At 37.5% G+C, this 26740-nt stretch overlaps 3 protein-coding genes and 1 long non-coding RNA gene across 9 annotated transcripts in view; 1 reads left to right on the forward strand and 3 right to left on the reverse strand.

Moving 5' to 3' along the window:
• Positions 1-14152, reverse strand: part of LOC109038367 (uncharacterized) — a 29615-nt gene extending 15463 nt beyond the window's left edge. Inside the window, exons 1-4 of one of the 5 annotated variants that reach the window (XM_072296885.1) lie at positions 13122-14152; positions 8099-8246; positions 6695-6739; positions 154-347 (exon numbers count right to left, since the gene is read on the reverse strand). In XM_072296885.1, the coding sequence (XP_072152986.1) occupies positions 154-347; positions 6695-6739; positions 8099-8235 (376 nt within the window). In that variant the 5' untranslated portion in view covers positions 8236-8246; positions 13122-14152. Of the gene's footprint in view, positions 1-153; positions 348-4069; positions 4161-5348; positions 6172-6694; positions 6740-8098; positions 8247-9396; positions 9803-9837; positions 9980-13121 lie in introns of those variants that run through there. The other 4 variants (XM_072296884.1, XM_072296883.1, XM_072296887.1 and 1 more) reach the window with 4 other exon arrangements.
• The window catches only part of LOC109043598 (Ca[2+]-channel protein alpha[[1]] subunit T), a 370781-nt gene that overhangs the window by 155621 nt on the left and 188420 nt on the right, over positions 1-26740 (reverse strand). The window lies entirely within an intron of this gene.
• The window catches only part of LOC140224018 (uncharacterized), a 91324-nt gene that overhangs the window by 59428 nt on the left and 5156 nt on the right, over positions 1-26740 (reverse strand). The gene's annotated exons all lie outside the window — the stretch shown is intronic.
• On the forward strand, positions 14659-26734 carry LOC109036166 (cytochrome P450 9e2; the record flags this gene model as incomplete). The annotated part of the gene is given in 7 exon segments (XM_072296888.1): positions 14659-14853; positions 17172-17440; positions 19270-19399; positions 19450-19482; positions 19484-19593; positions 21410-21716; positions 26623-26734. Coding segments are annotated over 6 exon segments (918 nt in total), but the record flags the coding sequence as incomplete, so codon positions are not given.

Raw genomic sequence — 26740 nt, forward strand, 5'->3', positions numbered from 1 at the left:
TATTGGAGGAAGTTAACTGTATAACTCCGAGAAAATTCCTGCGTCATCAGGAGCCTTATATCTTTTGATACGAGCAATAAAGAAAATCATTCTAAAGGCCTATCAGTAAATTCAACAAACACAGATTCAAAATAAAATCAATGGCATGCTTACCAGTAAATAAACACAAGATGTCACCATGCTTTTCTTTTGCTTCGTCTGTTATTCGAGCAATACTTCCGTTTACTTCCACCCAGTCTTTTTCGGGCCCACAATCTATCGGTGGCTGGTACTTCATGTACTTCATCATTTCTGGATTGTCCACATCCAAAATTGGGTGCTGGCATTTTAGTGCCTGCCCGTCGTACCTGGAGAAAAAAAAATAGAGTTCACAAAATATTTTGAAAGAACATCACAACATCCGAATCATTTATACTTCGTTTACTTTACTCTCATTATTAAACTGTGCATTACTTTAAGCTTTTTAAAGTCATTAAAACCATAAAAGTGAAGTCAAGCGAATGACAAGACAACAACGATTTGGGAAAGAGGTCAGTCAAGAATTTTGCACACCGGCTTTTCCTCTTGAGGCATCGTTTCGTTTTGTGTAGATAATTTTAAGTTTTCTCTCTGGTACTTAGAGTCAATACCAAGCAGCTTAATATAATAATTAACAAGATCGTAATGTGTGCCAAGAGCCGAACATGACAGACTCAATAGAGATTATTTCATTGTAATAAACCATCAATGAAGGAAACAGAATTGATAAGTATAAGCAGCCTATTTAAAAACAATATTTTTATTTAGAAATGAGCATTGATGAATCTCGTCTCCTCTGTAACTTCCGATCAACCATCAAATTTCTTGATCTTTGAAGTTGAGTATTTATTTAAACAGAGAGAAGCACTTACCTAAACAGTAATCTGTTGGAAACTGGTCAAATTAGAGCAAAAATTCATTGGGGGGGGGGGGGGGCAATTTTCTATTTAAAATCTTCATACAAGCTGGGGTTAAATGATGTAGACTAAGTCTTCGTGAGAAATTTGTACCCTTACTATGGGTAGCAGTGAAATTTTAAAATGATGCTGTTACGTTTCATTAAATATGATTGATTCCCAAAAAAGATGTATGTCTATAGATTGAGAAAAATGAATGACAAAAAATTCTGGCAAAAACCTTCAAATTGATGCTTGGTCCTCTCTACGACAGCTGTGCCTTCCAAAGCCACAGAGGGATATTCTCTTAAATGAAGTAGGTGCTTAAAAATTTCGATTTTTCCCCAAAAAAACGAACAAAAAAATTAGATGAACTATAGAATGGAGATACTGATTACAAAAAGTCAAAATTAATGTAAATAATATTAGTAAGCCATAATGCTGATTGGATAATTGTGTTACAGATGATAGAGGAAGTAGGTAATGCATAGATAGAGAAATAGGTAGAGAGAGAAAAAACATGAGAGGGACTTTATTTATCATAAAATTAGTATAGAAATAACAATGGGTTTAACAGATAATAGAGAACACGGTCAGGAATCAATGATAAAAGATGTGTTAAAAATTCTTCCATCGAAAAAAAATTGGGAGACTAGTAAAAATTTGATAAGTTAAAAAGGGGGCAGGGTATACTACGAACTGTTAATTTTTGTTTTATATCTTTCAAGAAGAGTTAGAAAAAATGTACAAACAGTATGAAAGCATGAAGCAATATCAAATGATAAAAAATTCTAACAGTACTTTATAATTACAAATTTGTCCCTTAAGTATCTTAAAAAGTAATTAGATACTCGTACATCAAACTTCTAAGAGTTGTGAAATATTTTTGGCGCAAACACTTTTTTTTTTAAATTAAACATGAAAAAATTATATCTCACACTTAAAATTTTTAAAACAGCCATACATAACAGGTTCAGGCCTAAAAATGAATCGCGTTTCTCCTACAGAAAAGAAGAAGCCCCTAAATGGAGTGGCAGCAGATACAGGTTTTGCGCTATCAATGGATGAGCTATCAAGACAGAGGTTGTGGGCCGATGATTCCAATTATGTTCAAGCATTGATCTAATAATGTCACACAATGCGTCTCCATAAATTGGACAGCTAATAGGCTCCTTAAATTGACCACTCATTATAGCTGACATCAAATCTGCTATGTTACTTGCATCGAATGGATGTTTGAGTGTCACAAGGTTGTATAAAACACAGCCCATGGACCATATATCGCTCTGATGATAGTAATGTCCATGACACGTTTCTGGTGGCATATACTCTGGCGTGCCAAAAGCTGACGTTGTAAAAGAATTTGACAGAATTTTTGAAATTCCAAAATCACTTAATTTCAGGATCGAGCCATTTGCTCCACACAACAAAATATTCTGCGGTTTGATGTCCCGATGCAGAATATTTTGAGAATGTAGGTAATTCACAGCCATTAAAAGCTGGCAGAACCAGTGAAGCACCTCATCAGAGGAGAGGAGCGTTTTCTGTTTTGCTAGGTACTCGTTCAGATTACCATGAGGAGCGTGCTCCATTACGATGTTGAGAGTATCTGCTGCAATGAAATGTGAATAGAATGCGATGATGTTTGGATGCTTAAGATTGGCTAAAACATTAACTTCATTTGCCACAGCATCTGTATTTATTTTGCAGTCTTTTTCAAACTGGATTTGTTTTATTACGACATGGCGACCACTTTGATGTTGATGCAGGCTTACAAAACCAAAAGCACCTCTTCCTACATCTGAAATTTTTTTCCACCCTTCTGCCGATGAGAACATTTTTTAGGGTTACACTAACGATCCAGGGTATCTATTATGATGGCTGAAGCGTTCTGGAAAATAAGGCAAAAACAGGCTCCGTTAATTTTTATGTGATCAATTTATCTACTTATTGGTTCTTTTCGAAACTCTCACCATAAAAATAGTTTTGATAGGTAACACAAATCTGATCCACAAACCATCACATAAAGTATTAAAACACCGGTGAACCGAACTTAAAAATGCACAGGAAAACTGAGTCAGTTCCCTTGATTCCAAAAATTACACTAGCACCACGTTCTCACACAGTTAATCACTTGTTAAAATTTGGACCAACTTGAGAGAGGATACCACCACATACCGAATACATTTCAGTGTAAAAAATGTGCTGTAAATAAGCCGACACCAGAGATTCAAATTTTTTCAACACTTAACACTTTTCCGCGCATTTGTGAAGCATGAAATTTGAAAAAATAAAATAAAAACACTTCTATGCACTTAAAATACCATATTCACGATCCATAGAAAAAATGTTTAACTACTTGAGTTTTGTTTCGTATTGACGGACAACTACAGAACATTATAATATAATTATGCCATTAAGTATCAATCTGCCAAAAGAAAGTATATTATGACAAAATTAATGAAACTACAAGTATTGAAATTTAGAGAATCTAATTAGAAGATGAGCCAGAAATACTCGAGGACGATTTCCTAAGATCCTTATTGAAACTTGGGTTCTTGAAAATTCCAAGAAATCCCCCAAAAAAAGTAAAGAAAAAATGAATAGATAAAAAAATTAACAAAAAACAGTGAAGCATGCAAGCATCAAAGCCTTAGAAATTAAAAAGTGATGGCTGGCTTTTTAGTTTTACTCCAATTCTCTGTTCTTTTCAGACTTCCATATGATAGATATCTCTGCAAATATCTGTACCATCCACTTCCCCAGAAGACAAAAGAGATTGCACTCCATGTTTGCCTTGATGCACCCCCTTCAGTGAATCGTCACTAAGAATGTGTTGTTCCCCTTCATTTTATCTATGTGTTCCCTGTGTCTTTTTATTTTACCTTGATTTACTGTTCAATGTGGGCACTTCTGCACAATAAATTCAGATAAGACAAAAATCATGCATCGAAGCAAGAATAATGTATGTACGCAGGCAATACGATGTGAGCAAACGGAAGGTATAGAGAGGAAACGGGTTAGTTACAGGCCAGGAAGAGATAAAAAGAACAAATGAAAGCAAGTTAGTTAGTACTCTTATCAGTAACTAGTCAAGCAAAACATGCTGAGTTCCCCCTCCACCGAAATCTATCAATCCATCCTTTACACATTACCTCAAGTTTAGCTAATCCTAGTCTTTTAACAGAGAGGTAATTAAAAATCATCTTCCTTGGACCGACTCTGCAGTCAGTCATCCAAGCTATCCTGGAAAAGATTTCAAGAGCTGCTGAATGTAGAGAATGTCTTAAAAATAAGAAGAATCTGAAAAAGAGAGCACTGCTATCATTTTAGAAAAAATTTAACTGTTAGCATCCTAACTGGGGTGGGTGAGGGTAAAGGACTGCGCATTTCTTTCTACCATTTTTCTTGGGCTAGATCATTTTTTTCGGCAGACAAGTGATAAACCAGTCAATTCAAACCCTTGGGTATGATTTGTAATGATAGTTCAATTTTAGAAATGACATTATCAACAATGGGAATTAGAAAAAAATCCAGCTTTACATGCTGGAGCATGCTGTATCTTACAAAAAGATGTGCAAACTTTTAATTTTTATTTCTATTGAATTATTACTCTTGATAGTACGTAAAACTTAACTGCAAATCTCATGAAATTATGAGAATTTGTCTTTCTTTTTCTCTGTCTTTTTCTCCTCTTCTCTATGGGGTTAAAAATGTATCCAATTAGAATTTTTGAATAAAATTTAATAAAAATTGGTCAGTAATAATAATAAATAGTTCTTAGCTCTCAAAAAAGCTTGTTATCTCTAGAAAAATTATCCTCAAGGAAGTAGATAGGAGAGAGCCTATCAGATATGCTGAGTAGATAGATTGATACCTGCACACCAAACAGGTACAGTAGACAGGGATCATAAGGACAAAATATAACTTATAAAAGGAGGGGATACGAATACATATAACAAACACAGGCAAACACATAAATTAGAATCACAACGTACATTCACAGGCAACATTGACAAAATTTAGCCGTTGATTGGGGTATTTGCACGTGGCTTGCTTTGTATTCTTGGGTAGAAATAAATTAAAATTGGGGCAAAATCCCCCTTCAATGACATCTGAGAACTTTGAGATACAGCTGGACTACATGTCGTATTAAAAGAGAACAGAGTGCAATTCTGAAAATAGCCAAAAAAATTAATGCCTCCACAATAAACAAAGTCTAGACTAGAAACACATAATATTTCTGCCTCAATCTTATCCAATGAAAAATTTTAGCTACATTGAAATGGTTTTAATTTGCTTTTAAAAAATGTCCTATGTATCTAAAAACAGAGTTAGCCGATAATGCGTCAAGAGATTAAATGTCCATCCAGAGTTGGATATTTGTATTAAATCAGACTTGTCCATAAAAAATATACAAAATAGATTGAGTACCTCGGTAACACTGCAATTAGTTCCTTTTAATTGGATTGGCTTTAAGCTGAGTACAAACAACAAAATCAGAATCCCACTCACAATTCATTCAAATGCATGGAACTCGTATTAAATTATTTACTGGAAACCTTGCATCCACCTCATTCCTAACAGTACTGAGATTCTCAGTGTGATTATGCTTGACAGTAATAACAGAGAAGCACTTGGCAAAATAGGTCAGAGCATTTCAACCTATTGCTTTTATTGATTTATTATAGAAAATGTTCTAGTTACGGCATTTCTTCTTCTTCTGTTAGTCTGAATAAAACATAAGACTACAGTTAAAATACTTGTTGGACATGTTGACAGCCTGCACTTGAATTACTTATTCATCATGAGCACTCTCTCCTGATAAGCATTTTTGTTCCTCGGAGCTTTAGGTTCTCTTGTCTCATTCTAGCTACTAAGCTACTGAAGCTACTTGAGTATTAATTATTTGTGGATCCACTTGAGAAATCTATCATTTTGTACTTGAGTACTTAAGCTTGAGGAAAATTTAATCCAATTTCCCGTTTGAATTCCAATTTGAACCCAAAATGCCATCTGGCAAATTGCTTTGAAATCTCAGTAAGTAAGAACTTTTGAGGCGTAATTTTTTTCCACATAGATAAGAGCCGCTTTAACAGCGCTCTCTGGCAAAAGTCTCTAGGAGCTAGCATTCACTCATTTCTTGTTCAACCTTGCGTTGCCACCTTTGCACTGGGTGTCCCTTTTGTCTCATCTCAGGAGGAATCCAATCAACCATCTTTTTTGGCAATCTACCTTCTGTCATTTTGCTTACATGACCATACCAAACTTTTTGGCTTGGTTACCTACCAGATTTTTAAACTTAAAAAAAAAAAAAAAAAAAAAAAAAAAAACTTGGAACTGAATGCTATTCTGAGATCATAAGAGCTACTATGAGAAAAATCTACAGTTTATTTTATCAAAATTTATTTCAGGTATACCTATGGCTGTTGTGACGACTTTTTTTCTTCTTCTCCTTGCATAAAAGTGGAAAAAGGAGAAAATCCATAATTCAAGGAGAGATATAATTTTCTAATTTTGAGTACCTAAAATTGTGTGTCATTGATATTGAACTTTCTACCCAAAAATACTTCACGAGCGTTTATCCTACAAGGATATTTAGAGGACATGAACATTTAAGGAACTAAGAAGCAAAACTAAACCCTAAAACAACCGAAACAATACGAGAAAGTTTCAACAGGGACAATGCACACAAATAATGACAATATTGCACATTTAACCTATAAAAAGCAGCTTAAGCTAGACAAAAGATTACAATTTTGTGGATACATTATATTTACCTGTTGGGCGAGTAACTTTCAGCGATTTGCTTCTCAATTTCTTGGCTGATGAGAGGGATTTTTAAAAAGAAAAAAAAATGGAAAGAAATAAAGAGAAAAAATTAGTGCATTGTGATAGAAGTAACACCAAGTGCTAAAGTGTTTTTGTATAAAACCCAAGTGCAGTGAAATGAATTTCCTCTGAATCTGAAATGTGACTGGATTTGGGTTCTCGCATGAATTTTCAAAGGATTCTAACTGATAGAATTACTAAAATTGTTTCACAAAATTAAAGTAGGTAGTTTATATTTAACCATGAATTTTCAAGGGATTCTAACTGATAGAATGACTCGAATTGTTTCACAAATTTAAAATGGGTGATTTCTATTTTAAATTGAAGGAATATCAAAGTGACATGTCGAAATATTTCAATTTATACAAACTTTGGATAAATGAATAACTTTGAATCAAGCCTTTAGAATACCAATTAAAAGGTCTAACCTGTCAGAAGTGTGTTAAAAGCCTTCACTAGAAATGATTTTCAATACATGCGAAAGTGGTATTTATCAGAAATAACATGCACTTAGGATGTTTGCTTAGTTCTCTCAGGCTTATGTAGTATGTTAAGAGGATTAAAATATCTGCTCTCAAAATTAATGGCGAGGGTTATTGTATTCGACATTCACAGCGATTTGGAAAGCAATAGAAACACTCTCCGGATTGCATTTGGGCCAGACCATTTAAATTGAGAATTTTCTTTAAAGCGTCCTCCCTCCCTCTGATGTAAGGGCGTATCTCAATATTTATGTGAGCCCTGTCCTCCTTATTAGTCTAAGCTTTCCGGGGCTCATGTGGGAAACAAGAGGCGCCCTTACATCAGAGGGGCAACAAAATTTGAGATTTAATGATTAGAATAGGTAGCCAATAATTATTAGAAGGACCAGGGTAATAATGAGTTCATTTCGCATAAAAATGATGTAAATTCAGTGATATGAACACAGGACACAAATTCTTTGTTAACTTGTCCAAGGAAATTGCGGAAACACAAAAACTCATCGTGTCAATTAACAAGGATAACACAGTAATAATTCATTTTAACTTAAATTAATGTCACAACATCCAGATGTACATTGCTGAATATGCTACTCAACCATGCACAGTGACATTGTTTTGAAACAAACCAACATCTTAACACCAACAGTGCTTCATGAAAATAAAAGTGATCAATGCAATTTCATATGCCCGATTAATTTCAACAGTTCGGAGAAGTGACTTTGTTGGTTGATTTTACGATCAAAAAGTCAGTTAAAAAAATTTAAGTAGAGGGATATCCTGAGGTTCCTTCCTATTTTTACATTTTGTGCTAAAAAACTAGGTAGGTAATTGGTTCATTTCAGAAATTAGAAAAGGAAGGATATTACTTACAGTTGTTTATTCCTATCTTCTAGAATGCCATTTCCTCGGTGAAAGAAGTAAAACACCTCGTAGCACATAAACAAGGACAGCACTAGGAGAGCAAGTTTCCGAGCATGGTAGCTGTTTACCCAAACAACACTGGTCATTGCTTTCAGCTCTATAACAGAGGTGATAATTGATTAAAAGCTTGTACATATTATAGTGTTTAATATTGTCAGAATCAATATGTCCCATTGCTGAGAACTCAAACAGAAAATATGAAATGTTCTGACAGGGATCTGACATGAATTTAAATCAGTGGGAAAAATGGAACACCTACAAAATAAATTGGGCACTTCCACTGTAAATTGCTTTATATCGATGGCTAAAGAGCAGTACCCGTATCCCCGTTGTAGTGTTCCAAAATCACCATTCCTGGTTCATTTTTTTAAACAGGAACAAGTCAGCTTTGTAGCTTTAAATTTATACAGAATGTTCTGCTGATAGTGAAGAAAAATTAAGGAAACTTTCAAGAAATTTCATCGACTCGTTTACCAAGAAAAAAATAAAGGATGATTGGAAGTCTACAATGTTATAAACGGAGATACACAGCCTTGCACTTTAGCCATTGATATATGAGGTGAATGAACACATTCAGAGTGCAAATACTGGTACGCAGATTCAGAAATACACAACACCAATACCTAACTAAGCTCTGACAACACATATTTGAACTGTGACGTTTCAACATGTCAGCTCCTTATTTCTTAATCTCATGTGACAGACAGGGTGCCTACTTGGTTTTCTTAAATTGAATCTTGAGACAAAAGCTTCAGTAAACTACAAACAACACAACCAAGAGGTCATTAATATGTTCACTTGTGAAATACAGCAAGTTTGGAGGAGCAATTTGAGAGTTCTAGTATTGGAAATGGTTACCCGCCACCAGTGAAGCCTGATCACAACACAACATGGAATTTTCTGGCAGCAGAATCACTTAATTCAAGAAATTTACATTGAAGCAACCTAAGCACTGGATTCAAAGCTACTGATGGCGATATTTAAACCAGAATTTCAATGGTGAAACTGGTAAACCGCAAATCATGGTTTAAAAAGTTGCAGACTTCCCATGACGTTTCACTTTCAGGAGTGAGACAAATTTTTTAACAAACATTTTGGGTAGTGAACTTCTAAAAATACATTTGGAGCAGAAGTTTTCAAACACTGGAAGCCAAACGCATACTTTCACGGTTTCAGGGTTGATTTCTTACAATTAGACACAAAAGATAGCTTGTATGGTAAACAATTAGGTATGAAATGGAACGTACTAATCCTTGGTGATGGAATTGGGCAAAATTTCCAGCGAATGGTCATCTCAAGTGTGTTAAGTTACAATTACTTGCACCAGGGAAAAAATGACAAGAATAAGGGACTGTTTAGGTCACACTGACTTCATTCATGGGACAAGTCATCCAGGTGAAAAGCTAGTAGAGCTTGTTTCAGATAAGTGTATTTCCTTGTTGTGAGCATTACTCAGAGAAGAGCAAGAACTGGCTCTTGTTACAAAACTTATCTAAGATGAGCTATGTACTTCCTCACACTAGCTCCGACAGTCCACTCTTGAGTGAGAGGGAGAGAATTGAAGTGTGCATTCACATAGGACTCATTGCAATGTTTGACAAGTCAATAAAAAAAAGATGATTCAAAGTACGTCCCACAGTGCTAACTTGGTGCTTTCCGAGAAGGGGGAGATAAGAAGAGATACTCACAGGAAATCAATTGAAGAGTACTTAAGTCATATCTGAATCATAACCAAACTTGCTAGATCAGTTGAAAAGTTTGCACATGATAAAGTGAGGCTTGGGCCGAGTGATTCCGAGGAGATCAAATGGATGAGAAGGAAAGTAGACTAGAAACTATGAGTGACTTTGTGTATCGTAAAAATGCTGAGCTGCAATCAATTTTCTCATAACTTGATAGTCGAACCGCTTGCTGGAGATCGGGAACGACTGACGGAGGATGCAGATTACCGAAGTACGAGGTGTAATTGGACGCAACGCATTCTGCGCAAGGACTGTTTTACGGCGGGGTGTCGGTGGTAGAATACGTGATCGGCAGATTCATCAGGTGCGAGGAATAAATGAGGAATATCAATTAACTCATTAGTAAACTAAAGACATTGCGCCCACTAGGTGATAGCTGATAACAAAATTAGGAGGCAGGAAGCGACAGGATAGATAACGCCTGTTTCTGTTTACAAACAGATCAGCCAATCAGTGAGCACTATCCAACAAAAATTCAAATATTTGGCGGGAATTGACTTTCTCCGCTCCTACATACGCTCACTTATCAGTGAACTTGAAACAACCACGTTTTTACATTGTCAAGATGCTCGGTGACCATAATACCGATTTATGTACCATGTAGTCATAACACTTTGCCTTAATAATATTTGATCATTGTAGATCATTAATTTGACGAGCATTTATTTTAATTGTTTGGGGAGGGGACGGGGGTAGTTTTTTTTTTTTTTTTTTTTTTTTTTGTTTTTTTTTTTTAAGTATGTGGAACAAATTAATCGAAAAAGAACTCACCAGTACCACTGATGGAAATCGTCGTGATTTTTGAACCTGCATACATATCTCTGAAATGAATATGAGAAAGTTTCATCACTGAGGCTTCTAAATCGCAAAAGGTCAAGTCGCAACTGACTGAGAAAATGTCCCATCGGTCCTGTGACCGACACAAAATTTGCAATCTGAAAGTTTCTGGAACGATAATTTCTCATATTTTCTCGCAGGAGTTAACCCAGGGTCACAAACATGTTCAATTTCCAACTGTAATTTTCTTTTTAATTAATTTGTTTGACAAATTCTTGTAAGTTAACGTTTCAAATGACATCGAAGCCGCACCATACACGGCGTCTTAGACGTATTATTCTTTTACTTACTCATTTCAATTGATTTTCCCATGTGTTTAGCGAAAATTGGTTGTTTGGTAAACGTCAGACGTTGCACTATAACAATTAAAATTATCTAAATTTCCTCGTCACTCTCTAATTTTCTAAATGGAAATCTTTATAATCACGGCAAGTGTAATGCTCAGGAGCCCGCGCAGGTAAGATAAAAAAATCTGCAGCCTGATTTTTGAACTTATTTAACTGGCTTTTGTCGACAAGCTAAGACCAGACATAGCCCTTTCTACGCCGTGTAATGCATCGATTTTCGATTCTCGTCGTACCGTCATAAATTTTAGCAATCAGGCTGATGCATACGAAAAATAAACAACTACGTAAATGACAGAATATTGTTTTGGCATGGATATCTATTTGAACAGATGCTTCGCTGCACAACAACCGTATTCATGCTGCCATATGCAACTGTATTCATCGACCACACACTCTATCCCTGGATCAAATAACAAATAAATTCCTGGCAGCCTCAGTGGTGCGTAAATAGGTAGGTGTAAGTATCATCTTCCTGGCTGAAACATCTTTTACGTATCGATTATGATATATCTATATAATGATTGGCGTGAGAAATATATGTTCTGCCGATTCAGCACAGCGGGTTGATTGTTGAATCTTTATCGAATGACTCTATCGATTATTTGCATTGCTGAGGTAAGGATGTGCATCAATGAAGGGGTTTTGTAACGATTAAGTAATCCAAGTGAAGGTCGCAATAATTTGCGATCAAAGGGTAAAATTATCGCTATTACCACCGCATCGGATTGTTGTGTGTTGCCGATTTACTAATTGAAGGAGTCCCTATCGTTGAAATAGGTTCATTGCAATGGAATCAAAGTAGTCGAACTTTTTTTGCTGATCGTTTAAAATCGACGTTCATCGATCAATTGAGGTAAAAATATTGCAAGTTCATGATAAACGAATTGCAACTTTTTTCTTCTTCTTTTTTTTTTTTTGCCCAATACAAATAACTCCATGCACGAATGTTGCGCAAACATTGCTGCAATGTTAACTTTGACAGTAATGCTGCGACGATTTCGAAACCACTTTTTACCACATTTGCACGTATTCCCTTTGAATATTATTAATACGTTAGAGTATAACTACCATTGTTTTGTGTGGTGGTCATGCTCGGGGTATTAAAAAATTGCAAAAAATTAAAAAGTCCATCGTTGGCGGAAAAAATGCCATACGTCCGGAAAAGAGGCCACAGTATTATGCGCCTACTCTCCGTTTCCTATCTATAAACTTCCTTGCCACTGTCTGATGATTCAGTCTCTGCTGTTTTTATTTTCCGAATCAATAACTAATTTCCTATTGTCGACACTGAGAGAAGTGCCCAATCAAAGCGAAATATCCCGCGCGCGGCTGCTGTGATTGTATCCTAGCTCGGGAGATTTACAATGCTCACTGATACGCAGAGGAATAGAAGTCATCGTCTGTGTGCCAAGGGTTTAACTTGTTTATAAAGCTGGCTGAAGAGGTTAACCACCGTGCCCATAAATGCACCGGTAGTGTAAATCGTTGTCAAGTTGCCCCGTTGAATTGTCCCATCATTAGTATCTTCTTCAAATGTGCGTCTCAGCTTCGGCGGCTGGGTCGGTTAGGGGTTGCCCTGGCGGCTCTTCATCGGCTTATGGCCCCTGCCGTACAGGTATTCGATGGGACGCCTTTTATGGGGTGGTGCTTCGGCACCCCTCCTGTTGGATGGCACTTTAAGCGAATTTTACCCCTCTGGAAGGGGGAAAATAATACCTATGCGTCTCTATATGGAAGTTTTGGTGACTACTCACTCTGTTCAAAGCGTTTGTTTCATGACGATACAATTGTATCCTCTAAAAGCATTTTCTAATGATTTCATTAAATGTACTATACAATTAATTTCATATGGACTTATAGTTATTTAACTAAGAATGGTGAAAATATGCTAAACGCTTGTATGCCTAAAACTTTTTTGTATGTAGAGTCCAAGGTTGAGCTGAATAGACCCGCACTAAAATGCATCAATTTTAATAGTTTATGAAGTATGATGTACGTTAGTTATGTTTTACACAATAAAGACATGAAAATATGAAAACAACGCACGTATACAACGGGATACAACTATTCGTGCTTGATGGATGCCCGTGTTGCGTCTGCAAAACTGAAGGCGCGATGACGCGAATTGTAAACTCGCAATGCTCCGCACTGTGTCGCCAATGAGGTGCCGCTCGGATTCGAGAGGAAAGTTTAAAAACGAGGCTGGATTAGGCCTTACCTATCTTCAACCGTGTTGCTCACATAGCCTTTGAAGCATCACTGTAAAAATAAGACAAACGGAACCAACACAAAATGGAAATGGAGCTAGGAAAACGACGCGCGTCGATGACGGCGCAGAGGTACAACTATTCGTACTTGATGGATGCCCGTGTTGCGTCTGCAAAACTGAAGGCGCGATGACGCGAATTTTAAACTCGCAATGCTACGCTCTAGGCTGCTAAATGAGGCGTCCTACAGATTTCGGGAGGAAAGTTACATAAAAGGGAGGCGCGAATAGTCTGTCCTATTTTTTCCTGTCGTGTGTCTACTCGATTATTATTATTTTTTTCCAATTTGCTGTCCGATTTTTTTTTTAGGGTGTATTTGTATGGACCTATATTTAAAGCTCGAATATAAAGGCTCCATACAACCCGCTGGCCACTTGTTTTTAGCAAGCATCGGGTCAATTTGACCCGGCTTGGGCATGTAAGGCTTAAAGAAATACATAAATAAGAATGCTGAAAGCATACGGGATGAACAACATAAACATTAGGCATCTAAACGCTCTTGAAATACTCATCATTGTTTTTCTTTATTGTTATCATGCGCCATTAGACAATTTAACGACAAGGTTAATTTATAAGTTTATCATATGGTGTACACAGTCGACACCCTACTATTACACTTAAACTATACTGATTCCATTAATACTTTAATGGCAGTACTTAGGCAGTTGTATTACTTATATTGAATAAATTATGTTTTTTAAAAAAATAAAAGAAAAATGTTTTTCTCGAGATGGCGCGATTAACCGACTGTTTTCCCTTTTTTTTTCATCGCAGCTGCAAAATTGAAATTCCTAATGGCTCGACTGAGTAAAAAATCAATTTAGATGGATATAAAAAAATGAACCAAAAATAATGGCTGCTTCGGAATACAGGTAAATGAAATAAAGAGCGGTAAAATCTGTACATGAGAAACTCGGATAATTTTGAGCCCGCGCGGCAACAGCGATGTAGCCGACGTAACTCTCTAATCAGTTGCCGCCATGTAATAACCTAGTGTATCTGTACTTCACAGTGCAAAGTTTGTAAATAATATTGATCATTCGACGCTTTAAACTATTTCCCAGCCGCAAGTGAAAATTCTCCCAGTCATCTCTTTTAAATTTTTGCGTGTTCAAGTCGAAATTCCTCGAGAAATTGCGTGATAAGTCTTGTCTTCCACACATCAACCAGAGTTCTCAATGTTTTATTTTCTGCTGTAAGTAGTGAGATATCCAACACAGTTATCATTTCAGTTGATTCTCTAAGCTTTTCTCGCATATTAAGAATTTTAATTTTCCTACATATTGACTTCTCCATTTTAAAATTTGCTTTTACAGTGTACTGCGTTCTCCTCTGTTGCTGTGAACAGAAAATTGTGAACATTGGGACCCAACAACTGCAGGGCACCGTTTGAGACTACTAGCCACATTCCTGACACAGGCGGAGTGAGATGCTCCGGCCACCATCTTTGTCGAGCGATTACTGATAAACCACTCCGCTTCGCTACACCAACACGCGGGTTTTTTGAACGGGTAAGTTGACATAGCACGTATAGCGGCTGTTTCCATAAGGCGAATGCTTAACTTGTGTTCCCCATTCCGCCAGAAGTTCAGTTTATTTTAGCTCTAAAACAATGCGTATGGTTTGTCCACAGTATCAATTCCTCAGCTAATTATATTAATACATTTTTATCACAAAAAAGAAAAGAAAAAAAGAAAAAAAAAAAGCATGTGACTCATGAGTTTTTGGCAGATTTGCGCCCGTCTAACAGAAACCGATCTCACTTCATATTTAAAAAAAAAAAAAAAAAAAAAAAAAAAAAAAAAAAAAAAAAATATTCTCCCATTTTGGTGCAAAACAAAGAGACACACACTTTAAATTGGTTAAATGTGCGGAATTTGTAGTTACCTACACACACCAAAAAAACTTCGTCATTAGAAATAAAGAGCAAACACATTCAAAGGCATGTGACGCATATTTTTCTATGTGTTTTCGGATGCTAAGTGGTACATGAGCTTGGTTTTCTTCCACCACACTCGAAGTTCACCAGGAAGAAAAATGTTCCGAGGGACATCCAGTCTTTTCAGACATTTTTATTTCCTGCAGAATCCTCACAAGGTGGAATAAATATGATATTATTCCTTCCGAACTCAGCGCCAAAATAAATACACGAAAATCCATTATTTAATGATCTCAGTAAGCAAATTAGCCCAAAGATATGTAGCAGAACTGGGTACTTGCTTGAGGCAGTCGAATCATGTGCACTCGGTTTAATACCTTTTAGTACCTTTTAATACCTTCTACTAATCGTACTTTTCATATTAACGTTGCTTCGATAGTTACGATAGTGTTTCCGCCCTCACTCTGACCAATTCGCCTTCAATACCTGAATAGGCAACGTCAGCGACATGGGAGTAGGATTAGTTGCTCGTAAAAGTTTGGTCATGTCTGCTCGTTTTCAGCATAGTGTTAGCAGATTAATATTGCTCTCCAATTAAATACCAGGGCCGGATTTACCTACTTGCAGCCCCCTTCTCATTCGTTTTGAAACATCAATAAAAACCATCAAGTAAACGTGCCGGAGGGAGAGGGGGAGGGGTGCATAAGACGCGTTTACCTACTCGTGTTGAATACATTTTTTGCGAAAGCCCTGTCAACGCTACTAGCAAAATTTCACGGAACTTTGCCTCTACATTTATAAGAAATGAAGCAAAAAATTATGAAAGAACAAACATGAATGTGGTATAATAATTTTAACTTCCGCCGCTGCGCCGCGTTGATCGCACTGTGTTTGGCGCAATGCGTGAAGTATTCCTGCAGTCTTGTAGGCGCTATGCGTTTCACGCCCACCGCTCCTGACCGCACTGTGTTTGGCGCAATGCGTGAAGTATTCTTGCAGTCTTGTAGGCGCTATGCGTTTCACGCCCACCGCTCCTGACCGCACTGTGTTTGGCGCGATGGGTGAAGTATTCATGCAGTCTTGTAGGCGCTAATATGTGTTACATGCCGACCGCCGCGCCGAGGGCTTGTCCTTTTCATCTCAAGTCCTCGTCATCATTCCTCTCTGCGTTAAGCTCCGGGCCAAATTGCGTGTTTAGTTCCTCTCTTAACTCGATTAATTGAAGTTGTTGTCTCTTGTATCACCGAAAAACGACAAAATTAGAAATTACTAATTATACTCTCAGGAAAGAGAAATTTTGTCCTCTTTTTCTCATTGATAATTTTTTTCTGAATCCGATTTTTTTTTATACCTACATTAAAAAAAATTGCAAAATTTGCCGCCATAGGCCACTGCCCATGTGGCCACCCCCCTTAATCCGGCCCTGCCAATTACGATACTTTTCTACCATTGTGGACCAGGTCGCCTTCAATATCGGAGTAGGCAACATGAGCGGCTTGGGAGCAGTAACAGTTTCCTGCAGCAATTTAATCATGCTTACTCGTTTTAGTCGTACAGTATTATCGGTTTCATGTACTATATAATTATCACGGTATTTTTTATCTCATTCTGATTAGTTCACCTTTAATATCTGCTTTCTCTGCTTCCCTTCCAACGCGATTGAACCACTCTCCTCGGTCATGGGGGTCACATCTTCGCAAATAATTGGACTTTATTTTTCAATTAGGAACTAAAATTTCGGACTCATCCGTAAAAACACTCTTGTGCATAGGAGCACAATGGTACTTACTTGTTTATAAACTGAGCCAGAAATAGTAGCTCCTATGCGTTATATTAATCGATCGAATGTTAAAACGTTTCAGTACAGGTCATAATTCTCATGAGAGTTTTTTCAAGGAAACGAATAAGCTATGATTCTCATCAAAAAAATTGTTACGATTTTTTTTTCAGATCATAGAGTCACAACGGTGACGTTAAAACACTCGAGAGAAAAATGTTCGAATTCCTGCAAAAAGTATGGCTTCCTTTGTTAATAATCCTCTTGGCATTCCTCTATGGACATTTTACGAAAAATTTCGATTACTGGAAGAAAAAAGGTGTATTTTACTTCGAGCCAGTGTTCCTTTTCGGCAACATCAAGGACAGAATTTTATTTCGCAAAGCCTTCCATCAATTCTGGCTGGATACGTACAGGAGCATGAAAGGTCACAAGTTTGTAGGTAATACAACATTTCAAAATATTTAGCTTAATAATTATGATATTAAACACTGCAAACATCACTTCCTAACTTCTCTCATGACAAATTTTATCATTTTATTTTGACGTGGAAAGAAAGTGATAGCAGAACTGGCACACCACTGCACCGCAGTAGACTATTTCCAACCCGTATGCTAGGGCAATGCTGACGAACAGAATTCCTTATAGTTCAAACACGCCGAGTTTGTTGGTTAGGCGTGTAATATTATACTTTAAACCAGCATTATTGACTATCTCGACATTACTGGTCGGAGATTTTCCACCTATTCACTGTTCAGCACTTTTCTAATTCTTTCCTAGTTTTAAAATAAATAAAGGCGAGTAATTTTTCTTTCGTATGGACAAAAAAGGAAGATCCATAGTACATCCATAGGGTTAGATCATACTTCGACGCAAAATTGCAATGGAAGTATAACTCAACATTTTCGAACATCCATGCATGCTCTGCTTCCAAACATACACTCAATTTTTTTGGGAGCGAGGGAGATGAGATGACGGTGTTATTGGTTCCGGGTCCGGGAGTGTACCTCATACCCTGACATCCTATCCCTCAACTGCAAAAGTCTCACGAGTTGAAGCAAAGTATGGGAGCCAGTGAATTCTTGGCCGTTTCTCATCAAAATATGTTTTATCTCGATTTTCAATTAGCAGACAAGCAGTGGCAATTTCGTAAGTCGATGACAATACCTATACTGTTTTTTCTACATTTAAATTCACTAAAAAATCAATTTTAGGTGAGACCAGCTGCCTGATTGATTTGTTTTACATGCATTTAAAAGGAGGAAAGACGGTACCTATTGCCAAATTTCAAGAAGCGCCACCCTAGTAGCAGAGTTATATAAAAAATTTGTTTTTAAAAGTATAAACCGTAAATAACCACAAGCTAAAGAATATTCATAGTTTATGTAATGGATGTAAAGTTTTTTAGTTAAAAGTTTACTAAAAAACTTATTTTATTATGTAACCCTTAGTATAAAAGTTATATAACCAAATTCAAAGAGTGTATAAAATGAATTTTCATTATTCTTCCTGGCTGGTAGCGCACTCTAGTTATGAAGTGTGCAAGTTTTCATATGCGTTACTACCAGGTGGTGGATCATCGTAGAGTTGTGACTTACCTTGCAGGCAGGGAATTTTCACAGAATTCTCCAGCATTGAGCCATCCTTATTACCTTCGCCATAGCCGCAGCAGCCTTAGGTACACAGATGAGCGTAAAATTTGAGACGCTTTACAAATACGTGCCAAAGCCAATCAATTTTATCGACCCAATTCGGCCTTTATCCAAAGGCTCGAAGCATGATGATTCTCCACGAAGAATATGAGTAAAGTCTATGTAAAATTTACGTCATTAATGACCAAAATAGAATTTTTCCCCATACATAATTCCATTAACAGAGTTCCATTTTTTCTTTTAGATATTATTTTACTTATCATCCTCTTTGCATGAATTCATATCTCACTCTACGATATAATACGACATGAATATATAACGAGTACGGTATAAACGCCTGAGGCGCAAAGCGCTTCGGGGCAGTGGCGTGGCTTGCTTTGCGATATATCGATTGATCTACTATTTAAACCAATGGGAAAACATCGATAAACATGGTGTTCGAACTGAACACCTTAATATTCGATTCTTTACGATACCTAGCTGCAAATGGGAAAATATCGATAAGTGACCATTCACGCCTCGCTACTCTTCGGGGCTACTCGCTACCAGTAATACGATTTTTTTTTGCTACTGTATCTATCATTTTCCTCTCATTATTAATACCATCGTTTTTATGCAGGGTTTTTTGAGGGTCGAAAGCAAACTCTAGTGGTTCTCGACCCTGAAGTCATCAACCACGTTTGTATCCGAGACTTCAGCCACTTCGTTGATCGCCCAACTTTGGAGCTCAAGTACCCACTGCATCAAAGGCAGCCGTTGATCGCCCAACTTTGGAACTCAAGTATCCACTGCATCAAAGGCAGCTGCTCAACTTAAAAGGACAAGAATGGAGAAGTTCGCTCACTGCTCACCCCTGCATTTTCTTCCGGGAAACTTAAAATCATGGAGCCTTTGCTCAGACAGTGTGGAAAACAACTCAAACAGTACTTAGAGAAAGCCACAGGTAAGTCTTTTCAAAATTTCAATAACTTAAGTAGCATACAACTTCAACTTCCTGCTGCTGCATTATTGCCGGGTAGGTATTTGCCCATAAGTGCCGAAGTGTGTGGCGTCAACATTTTCAGACATAAATTAAGGGTTAAAAAATAAAAAGAGAATGGCCGTTGCATGCAAGAACAGCCGCGCGAATAGACTTTTTAGAGGTTAAATGACACGAAAATTACGATGGTCACATTAAAAAAGTCTGAAATACACTCCTTACTGCGCAATTTGCGTTGTTAGGAACGCGCTTTTTCAAATTTCCCGCGTCTGGGGGCAGTTTTCTAATCACCGGAAACGAGCAAACGGCGGGCTCGGTGATTTCCGGAAGATGCCGAGTCGTTGTTGTTGTTATTTTTTCCTTCAGTTTGTTTACAAACCCAACGTGATCTTCTATAGTGGTCCATATACGCTTTATGCGGTAACCAAATCGATCAACTTTTAAATATCCAACGCAATCCTTCTATATTTCATTTCACGATGTCACGAGCTCCGATTTTTAGGTTATGTTGTCAGTTTTAGTTGACCGGAAGTAGCCGCGAGTTGCCGTTAATTGTTTCCGTTAGAAAACTGCCCCCAGACGCGGGAAATTTGAAAAAGCGCGTTCCTAACAACACAAATTGCGCAGTAAGGAGTGTATTTCAGACTTTTTTAATGTGACCATCGTAATTTTCGTGTCATTTAACCGCTATAAAGTCTATTCGCACGGCTGTATCTCTTGCATGCAACAGTCCCATTGAAGATCATACTATGGACAGACGTTAGTCTGGATTTACAGTTGTGGCAAGGAGCCAGATGCTCGCACCCTAAACACTTTTCAGCTGCTTTGCGAATGCATAGAGACTAACCGCTCTTAGGATTTCCGAAAGAATCGTGAAGAATAAGTATTGAATGCACGGTTTTTTAGAACCAAATTCCAGCCAACTTTCGTATTGCTTCTTGATTTGCAAAAAGCTATGTAAAAAGTTTTACTCAATGTGTGTATAACTTCATAAATCGGACTACATTTTGCAATCGAGCTCTTGCATGTGTCAGGAATTTTCGATTTGAAGTTACTGCTTCCTATGCGAAATTTCGCGAAAAACACGATGGTGGCAATGGCGATGGTGGCATGGTGGTTATTTTCTCTGAAATCACTTCTAAAGCTCAAAAAAGCTTTCAAAGTCGAGGCCGTAAAGGCGAGAATATCCTACGCTACCCTCTGAGAGTCCTCTTATTTGCATATCTAGTCAAACTCTCCATGGGAAGGTAGGGAGCAAATACATTATCCGGGTTGCCGTGTTTTCAGTTTTGGAGTCCTCAAACAAAGTGGCAACCCTGTTAATGTATTTGCTCCCTATCTTTGCATAGCATTTGTTTAATATATGGATGGACTCTTAGGGTAGCGTGGGATACCCCTTCATTGCGGCATCAACTTTGACAGCATTTTTTTGAGCTTTGGAGTTGAATTCAGAGAAAACCAATACCGCCATCGAGTCTCTCGCGAAATTTTACAAAGGATTCAGTACTTACATCACAAATTCCTGGCACATGCAAGAGTTCCATATTAGGAACTACAATTTCCAGCTCACTTTAGAAACAACGTATATGCCATTAGCTTCCATATGGAAGTAAGTGTTTTTACACGTGAGTCAGATGCTGTAATCCCTAATTGCAAAATGCAGTCCGATTAGTGTAGAGTCTACTCTATTGGTTCAGGTATGGGTACAGGACTAGCGCATTTCTTTGTGCTTTCCTGTAGAAGATACTTTGAAGACCCGTTTCTTGTATGTTGATATCAGATGGAGAGAATGGAGCTATTTTTGACATGAAGGAACTATTTGGGCACTACACGATGGACGCTATCGCAACCATAGCATTCGGAATCCAGACAGACTCGCTCCAAAATCCTGATTCAGAATTCATTAAATCTGCTTCAAGATTGACTAGCTTGACTATTTTCAAGCGACTTATGACATTTTTCGTACTCCTGTTCGCACCAAGGCTCACGAAATACCTCCCGATATCCTTCGCCAATCAAGATGTCATGAACTTCCTGGCAAGCGTCGTCAAGGATACTATCAGACACCGGGAAAGCAGTAACGAAAAGTTAGTGTCATCAAGTAACCAAAAGTTTTGTCAACTTTTTTAAAGGGGGATGTTCTGCAAAAGTCGAAAATTCCCTAAGAGGAGGGAGGTTCAAAGGTACAAAATTCTTAAATTCCTCAAAAACGGAGGAAAAGAACCTTATTTTGGTAAAATGTCTGGTCATCATGTGGTATTAGATAGATCAAGATTTGCAGGATCCCTTCCTTTCACCATACTGAACTTTAAGTGGGTTTCCAGTTTTTGTTCAATGTCCTGCAACTGCTAACATAGGTGGATCCAGGAGGCGTATGGGGTGTGCGGCCTCCGTTCGCCGGAAAAAAAAGGAGGAAGAAAGAAAGAAGAAAGAAAAAAGGAAGGAACGAAGGAGAGAAGAAGAGAGGACGAAAGAAGAAGAAAAAGAAAGGAGAAAGGGAAGGAGAAGAAGGGGAGAAGGGGAGGAAAGGGGGTTTGATAATTGTTCATGACGAAATTGACTCAAACTGCATACTAATGCTTTTAAATTTCGAAAATTTTCTGGGAGAGCCCCCCCCTGACCCCCATACACCCCTTCTTGGTTTGCGATGTTACCTCATTTTTTCTCATAACTATTTTACTTATTTTGTGAGAATTATTGATCCCCGTTGGTGCCCAAATAAATTGTGTGTGTGATACTTTCCTTTGCTTCCTAAAAAATATCTTGTATCTTTTTTCAATTGAAAAACTTTAAATGGAAATTTTGAAACACTGAATCGAGAGACGCGCTTTTTCTAGTTCATTATCGATTTGCAATTGCATGAGCTTTCGTTTTTTTTGCAAGGAAAGAGCAGGACAGGGCATATAATGTCGAGCCGTGGCAACAATTAATTCGGAAGTTGATTCAGTTTTTATGTTATCTGACCCAACCTTACGCTCTACTAGTGCTTTTAGTCGGGCGTCGGACAATCACCTAACCTATAAGTAGAACTGCGACAGTTGCTGATTGTCATTCCCGGACAAAGGCACGCAACTCCATTCCAAGGTTGCAAAGTTGAATCAAACATTACAGTTTTTTATCTGAGTATGACCGTATACGATTTCTATCCAGAATTCTGTTGATTTTTGAGTGTCATTACTTTGAGGAGCAAAGAGTGAGATTTTTAGTCCGAAACGCCCCTCAGTTATCTTGTAAAAATAAGTTTTGCGAGGAAAAATTTCGCAACACTGGAATCTAGTCATGTTTTTTCGTCTGGGAAGCGACGAAATGTTTTCAAATTAAGGTCGGAACCCTTACTCTTTTCCCCTTCCCATAATGTAACGACACCTTTTTTTTGGAAATTTTGATGAGATGTCGTCACCTTCCGGCCAAAGTATCACAAGCGCCATGCGACGTTTCAAAATTTCCGCTGCCATTTTATTTTTTGCAGAGAAATTGTCGGTTAAATCTGTTTGAAAATGTCACCGAATTTTGCCGGCAGCACAAAGAAAATCCAGTGAAATTTTCGATAGCTTCGTTGAACGATTTTTCTTAAAAAAAAATAAAATGGCGGCGACAATTTTTGTACGTCGCATGGCGCTTGTGATACTTTGGCCGGGAGGTGACGATTTAATCACTTACTCATGCATATTTGAGAATTATCCCTGGTAAAAATTGGCGATAGGAGCTGCGTTTCAAAATACCATAGGAGTTCTTATAGCCGACTGAAGAGGACGATAGAAAATCATATAGCTGGCTGTAGAAAGTGGAAAAAATCATACGGCCGGGCTACAGGAAGCGATAAAAAAGTATACAGCCGGGGTATAGTTCCTATCGCCGGGCTGTACACTTTATTGCCTGGCCGTTGCTTTTTCGCCATCGGCTATAAAAGGCTATAAGAAATTGTGTAGAAATTCTTGTGGTTTGTAAATCCTTAAGTTTGTACGGAATCACCTTGCTATTTACAAAACACACATTATATTTTCCTTTACTACATATTTTTTTTCATCAATTAAAATTATAATAATCCATACAGAGTGTGCAAATATTTCAAAGTCATGAGTTGAAAAACGCTGACTCCGCGAGATTAATTATTAGAGCCTAACACAAAGCGGAGCGGCAGCGCACTGGCGCCTACAAACCTAACAGGGATACTTCACGCATTGCGCAATGCGTGAAGTATCCCTGTTAGGTTTGTAGGCGCCAATGCGCGTTCAGCGCTGGCTGCCCGCCGCCGCGCCGCGCGCGCCGCAGCGTACCGCGCCACAGTGGGGAAAAACGCCAATCTAGCCGCTCAAAAGTCCCTGTGTCAACGCTCTTGATTTTTATTCGTGTTTCTTGGGTTAAAAATGTAGCCAAAGGATAGGGGGACCCAAATTGAGGCAAGAAAATATTTTGTCAACCCCCCTTGGGCTATATTTTCGCCGCACAATGGCCCAATCCAAAGAACTTGGTGGACCATCTTTTTACACCTACTTTTGGTTCACTTTACATGCGAATTTTCTTAATTATCTGATTTTCTGCGTTGCGTTACACTTCTTTCAAAACAATCTAATCAATTATAACATCACTTAATGGCATTGTGCACTGAAAAATTGAATGTTACGTACAGTAAAAATGTGAAATTAAAAATTAGTAGATCTATTCAGTTTACAAGACAATAACATTTATTTTCATCGATACAGGCGTTTTTTTAATACTAAGATACTTTTTGAATTGTGAAAAGACAATGAAATCAAACACTGAAACAGCATGAGAAAAGAAGAGGAAAAAAGAAATAAAGAAGAATCGAAAAATTAATGGAGAAAAAAGAAAGAAAAGATAGAAATTATAGCATTATAACTAAATAATTTTATAAACAACAAATAACAATAAACAACAAATAAGAATAATTTAAGAATAACTTAAACAATAATTATAACAATGAAAAGGAATAAAAGAAAAAAAATAAATAAATATAAATGCAACAAAGCTGCGACTAAATCACAAAAGCTGCGACTTTTACCTACTTTTTTTGGCATACCATTGTCTGAATCTATAAAATGTGATAATTACCCGCAAGAATATTCACCTCCTCTCGTAGCCAGTGAAATTTTTCTTTCAATGTAATTTTTTGTGACTCTTATTTTGATTGCTAAATGTGTTCATGATGTTAATTATTCATCAAATTTATATGAGATTTATTTGTTACATTTTAATATACATAAATTTTGAATTTGAATATATTTCTTGAATTTCGGACGAAAACTGACTCTTGCTCTTCTTGATTATTCGTAGGTACTTCAAAAAAAGAAGAAAAAAGAAAAAAAAAATACATTACAACCTCTTTAATTTAAAAAAACAACGGACCAGTGTCCGACACGTTCAATGCCTTTTCTCCCTGCCCAATAGTATTATTAGGAAGCTTTTTTCTTTATTTTCATCCTGCCATTTCTTATACCTCAAAATTATGGAAGTAGATTCCGAAAACAGATCGTGTTAATTGCATGCAGGTATACTTCGTTCAGTTATTCAACGTGGCAACCCCCCCTCCCTCCCTTCTTAAATAACCATCCAAAAATGAAGAATAGTAAAACCGTTGGTCGTTTTGGATGATTAATCATTAAATTAGTCACATGTATTATAGCTCAAGCTCCAAGCCAAATTGTCAAATAATTATTCCGGTATTTGAGCGTGAATTTGCTATTTTTCGCAAATTTACCATGTTTTAGTTAACGATGGAGTAAAACTGACTTCAGATTCGTGATCAGCGACCCAAAAAACATATAGAAACATGTATTGCATGCCAACAAAGGTGATACTCTAATTAATGCCGCCTAGATCTGGCTCTGGAACCAATGTGCCCCGCGCCTAGTGCATCAAAAACGCCTCGACGCCGGGCCATTAATCTTCGTTTATCTCTCTGAACCGCAAAAAACCGCAAGATATCTCTACAGATTATGAAACTACATGAAATTCTGCGTCACCTAGTACAAGTCTGATATTGCAATTCGCCGATATTTGATACATTCCAATCCTCTGAAGTTCAAAAACACAGATTTTTCAGAGCAGGTGTTAAAGAAATAGAAAATATAAGAAAAAATGATGAGGAAATAAAATAAATGATTTGATTTACTTCTCAGGGGCTCTGCCATGCTGGAAAACCATCAATCGCATAACCTGTTGCGTGAACACCATCAGTACGGAACGCATTTGGTGCGTCTTCCATCTGGGCTTCCAGTCTTACCTGTTTACGCTCACGGTTTCATCATCAATTTTTTGATAACAAACAAGATTCTGGTGAATTTAATCACTGATTTGGTGTCAGTGGATATCTGAGAATGAAATGCAGCCTCTGGTAGCTTTCTACCAAACACTTGAAATTACGACTTTTGAGCGGCTAGATTGGTCGTTTTCCCACTGTGCCGCGGCGCTTGAAGCAACATATTTCACACCAGAGGTATTGCACAGTATCATACGAAATTGAAGGCGTTCCTACATCTTAGGAATTCTAGGCATCTTTCAAAAGAACGGAGCTTTCCTCGCAAATTAAATCAAGATACTGCGGCCCAAAAAGAGAGCGGTAGTCCAAAAACTCACTAAGTCCTAGCTAGCAACCGTAATTAGTAACGTTTAGCATACACTTTATCGCCAGGCTGTTGCTTAATCGCCATCGGCTATAAAAGGCTATAAGAAATTGTGTTGCCGGCTATAGAAGCTATTGGAAATCTTACAGCCGGCTGTAGGTCTATGGTATTTTGGAACAGAGATTCCACTGCCAATTTTTACCAGGGATTTTCTTAATTATGAATGATGAAGAAAACACCCTGCGTCAAAAATCACTGCTGTGTGCTGTCCTCCTCTCTCCAACCATCCTCTTTTGGGAGGTATCCGCTCGTCTCGAATCTGTTCCATATTTTTATACGTACTATGTGCTTTTGATGCCAAACTTTCGGCAGACTTTTGCGAATCAGAGCTTCCAAATTTGTTTTTCAGACGCGCTGACTTTCTACAGATGATGCTTGATGCGAATGCAGAGGCTAAAGCGGCACAAAAATCCGAAGACGGCAGCGATGGATCTCAGTTTGTCATGGATGAGACAACAATCGTTGCG

The sequence above is a fragment of the Bemisia tabaci genome, chromosome 2 (assembly GCF_918797505.1).
Source record: "Bemisia tabaci chromosome 2, PGI_BMITA_v3".
Lineage (NCBI taxonomy): Eukaryota > Metazoa > Arthropoda > Insecta > Hemiptera > Aleyrodidae > Bemisia > Bemisia tabaci.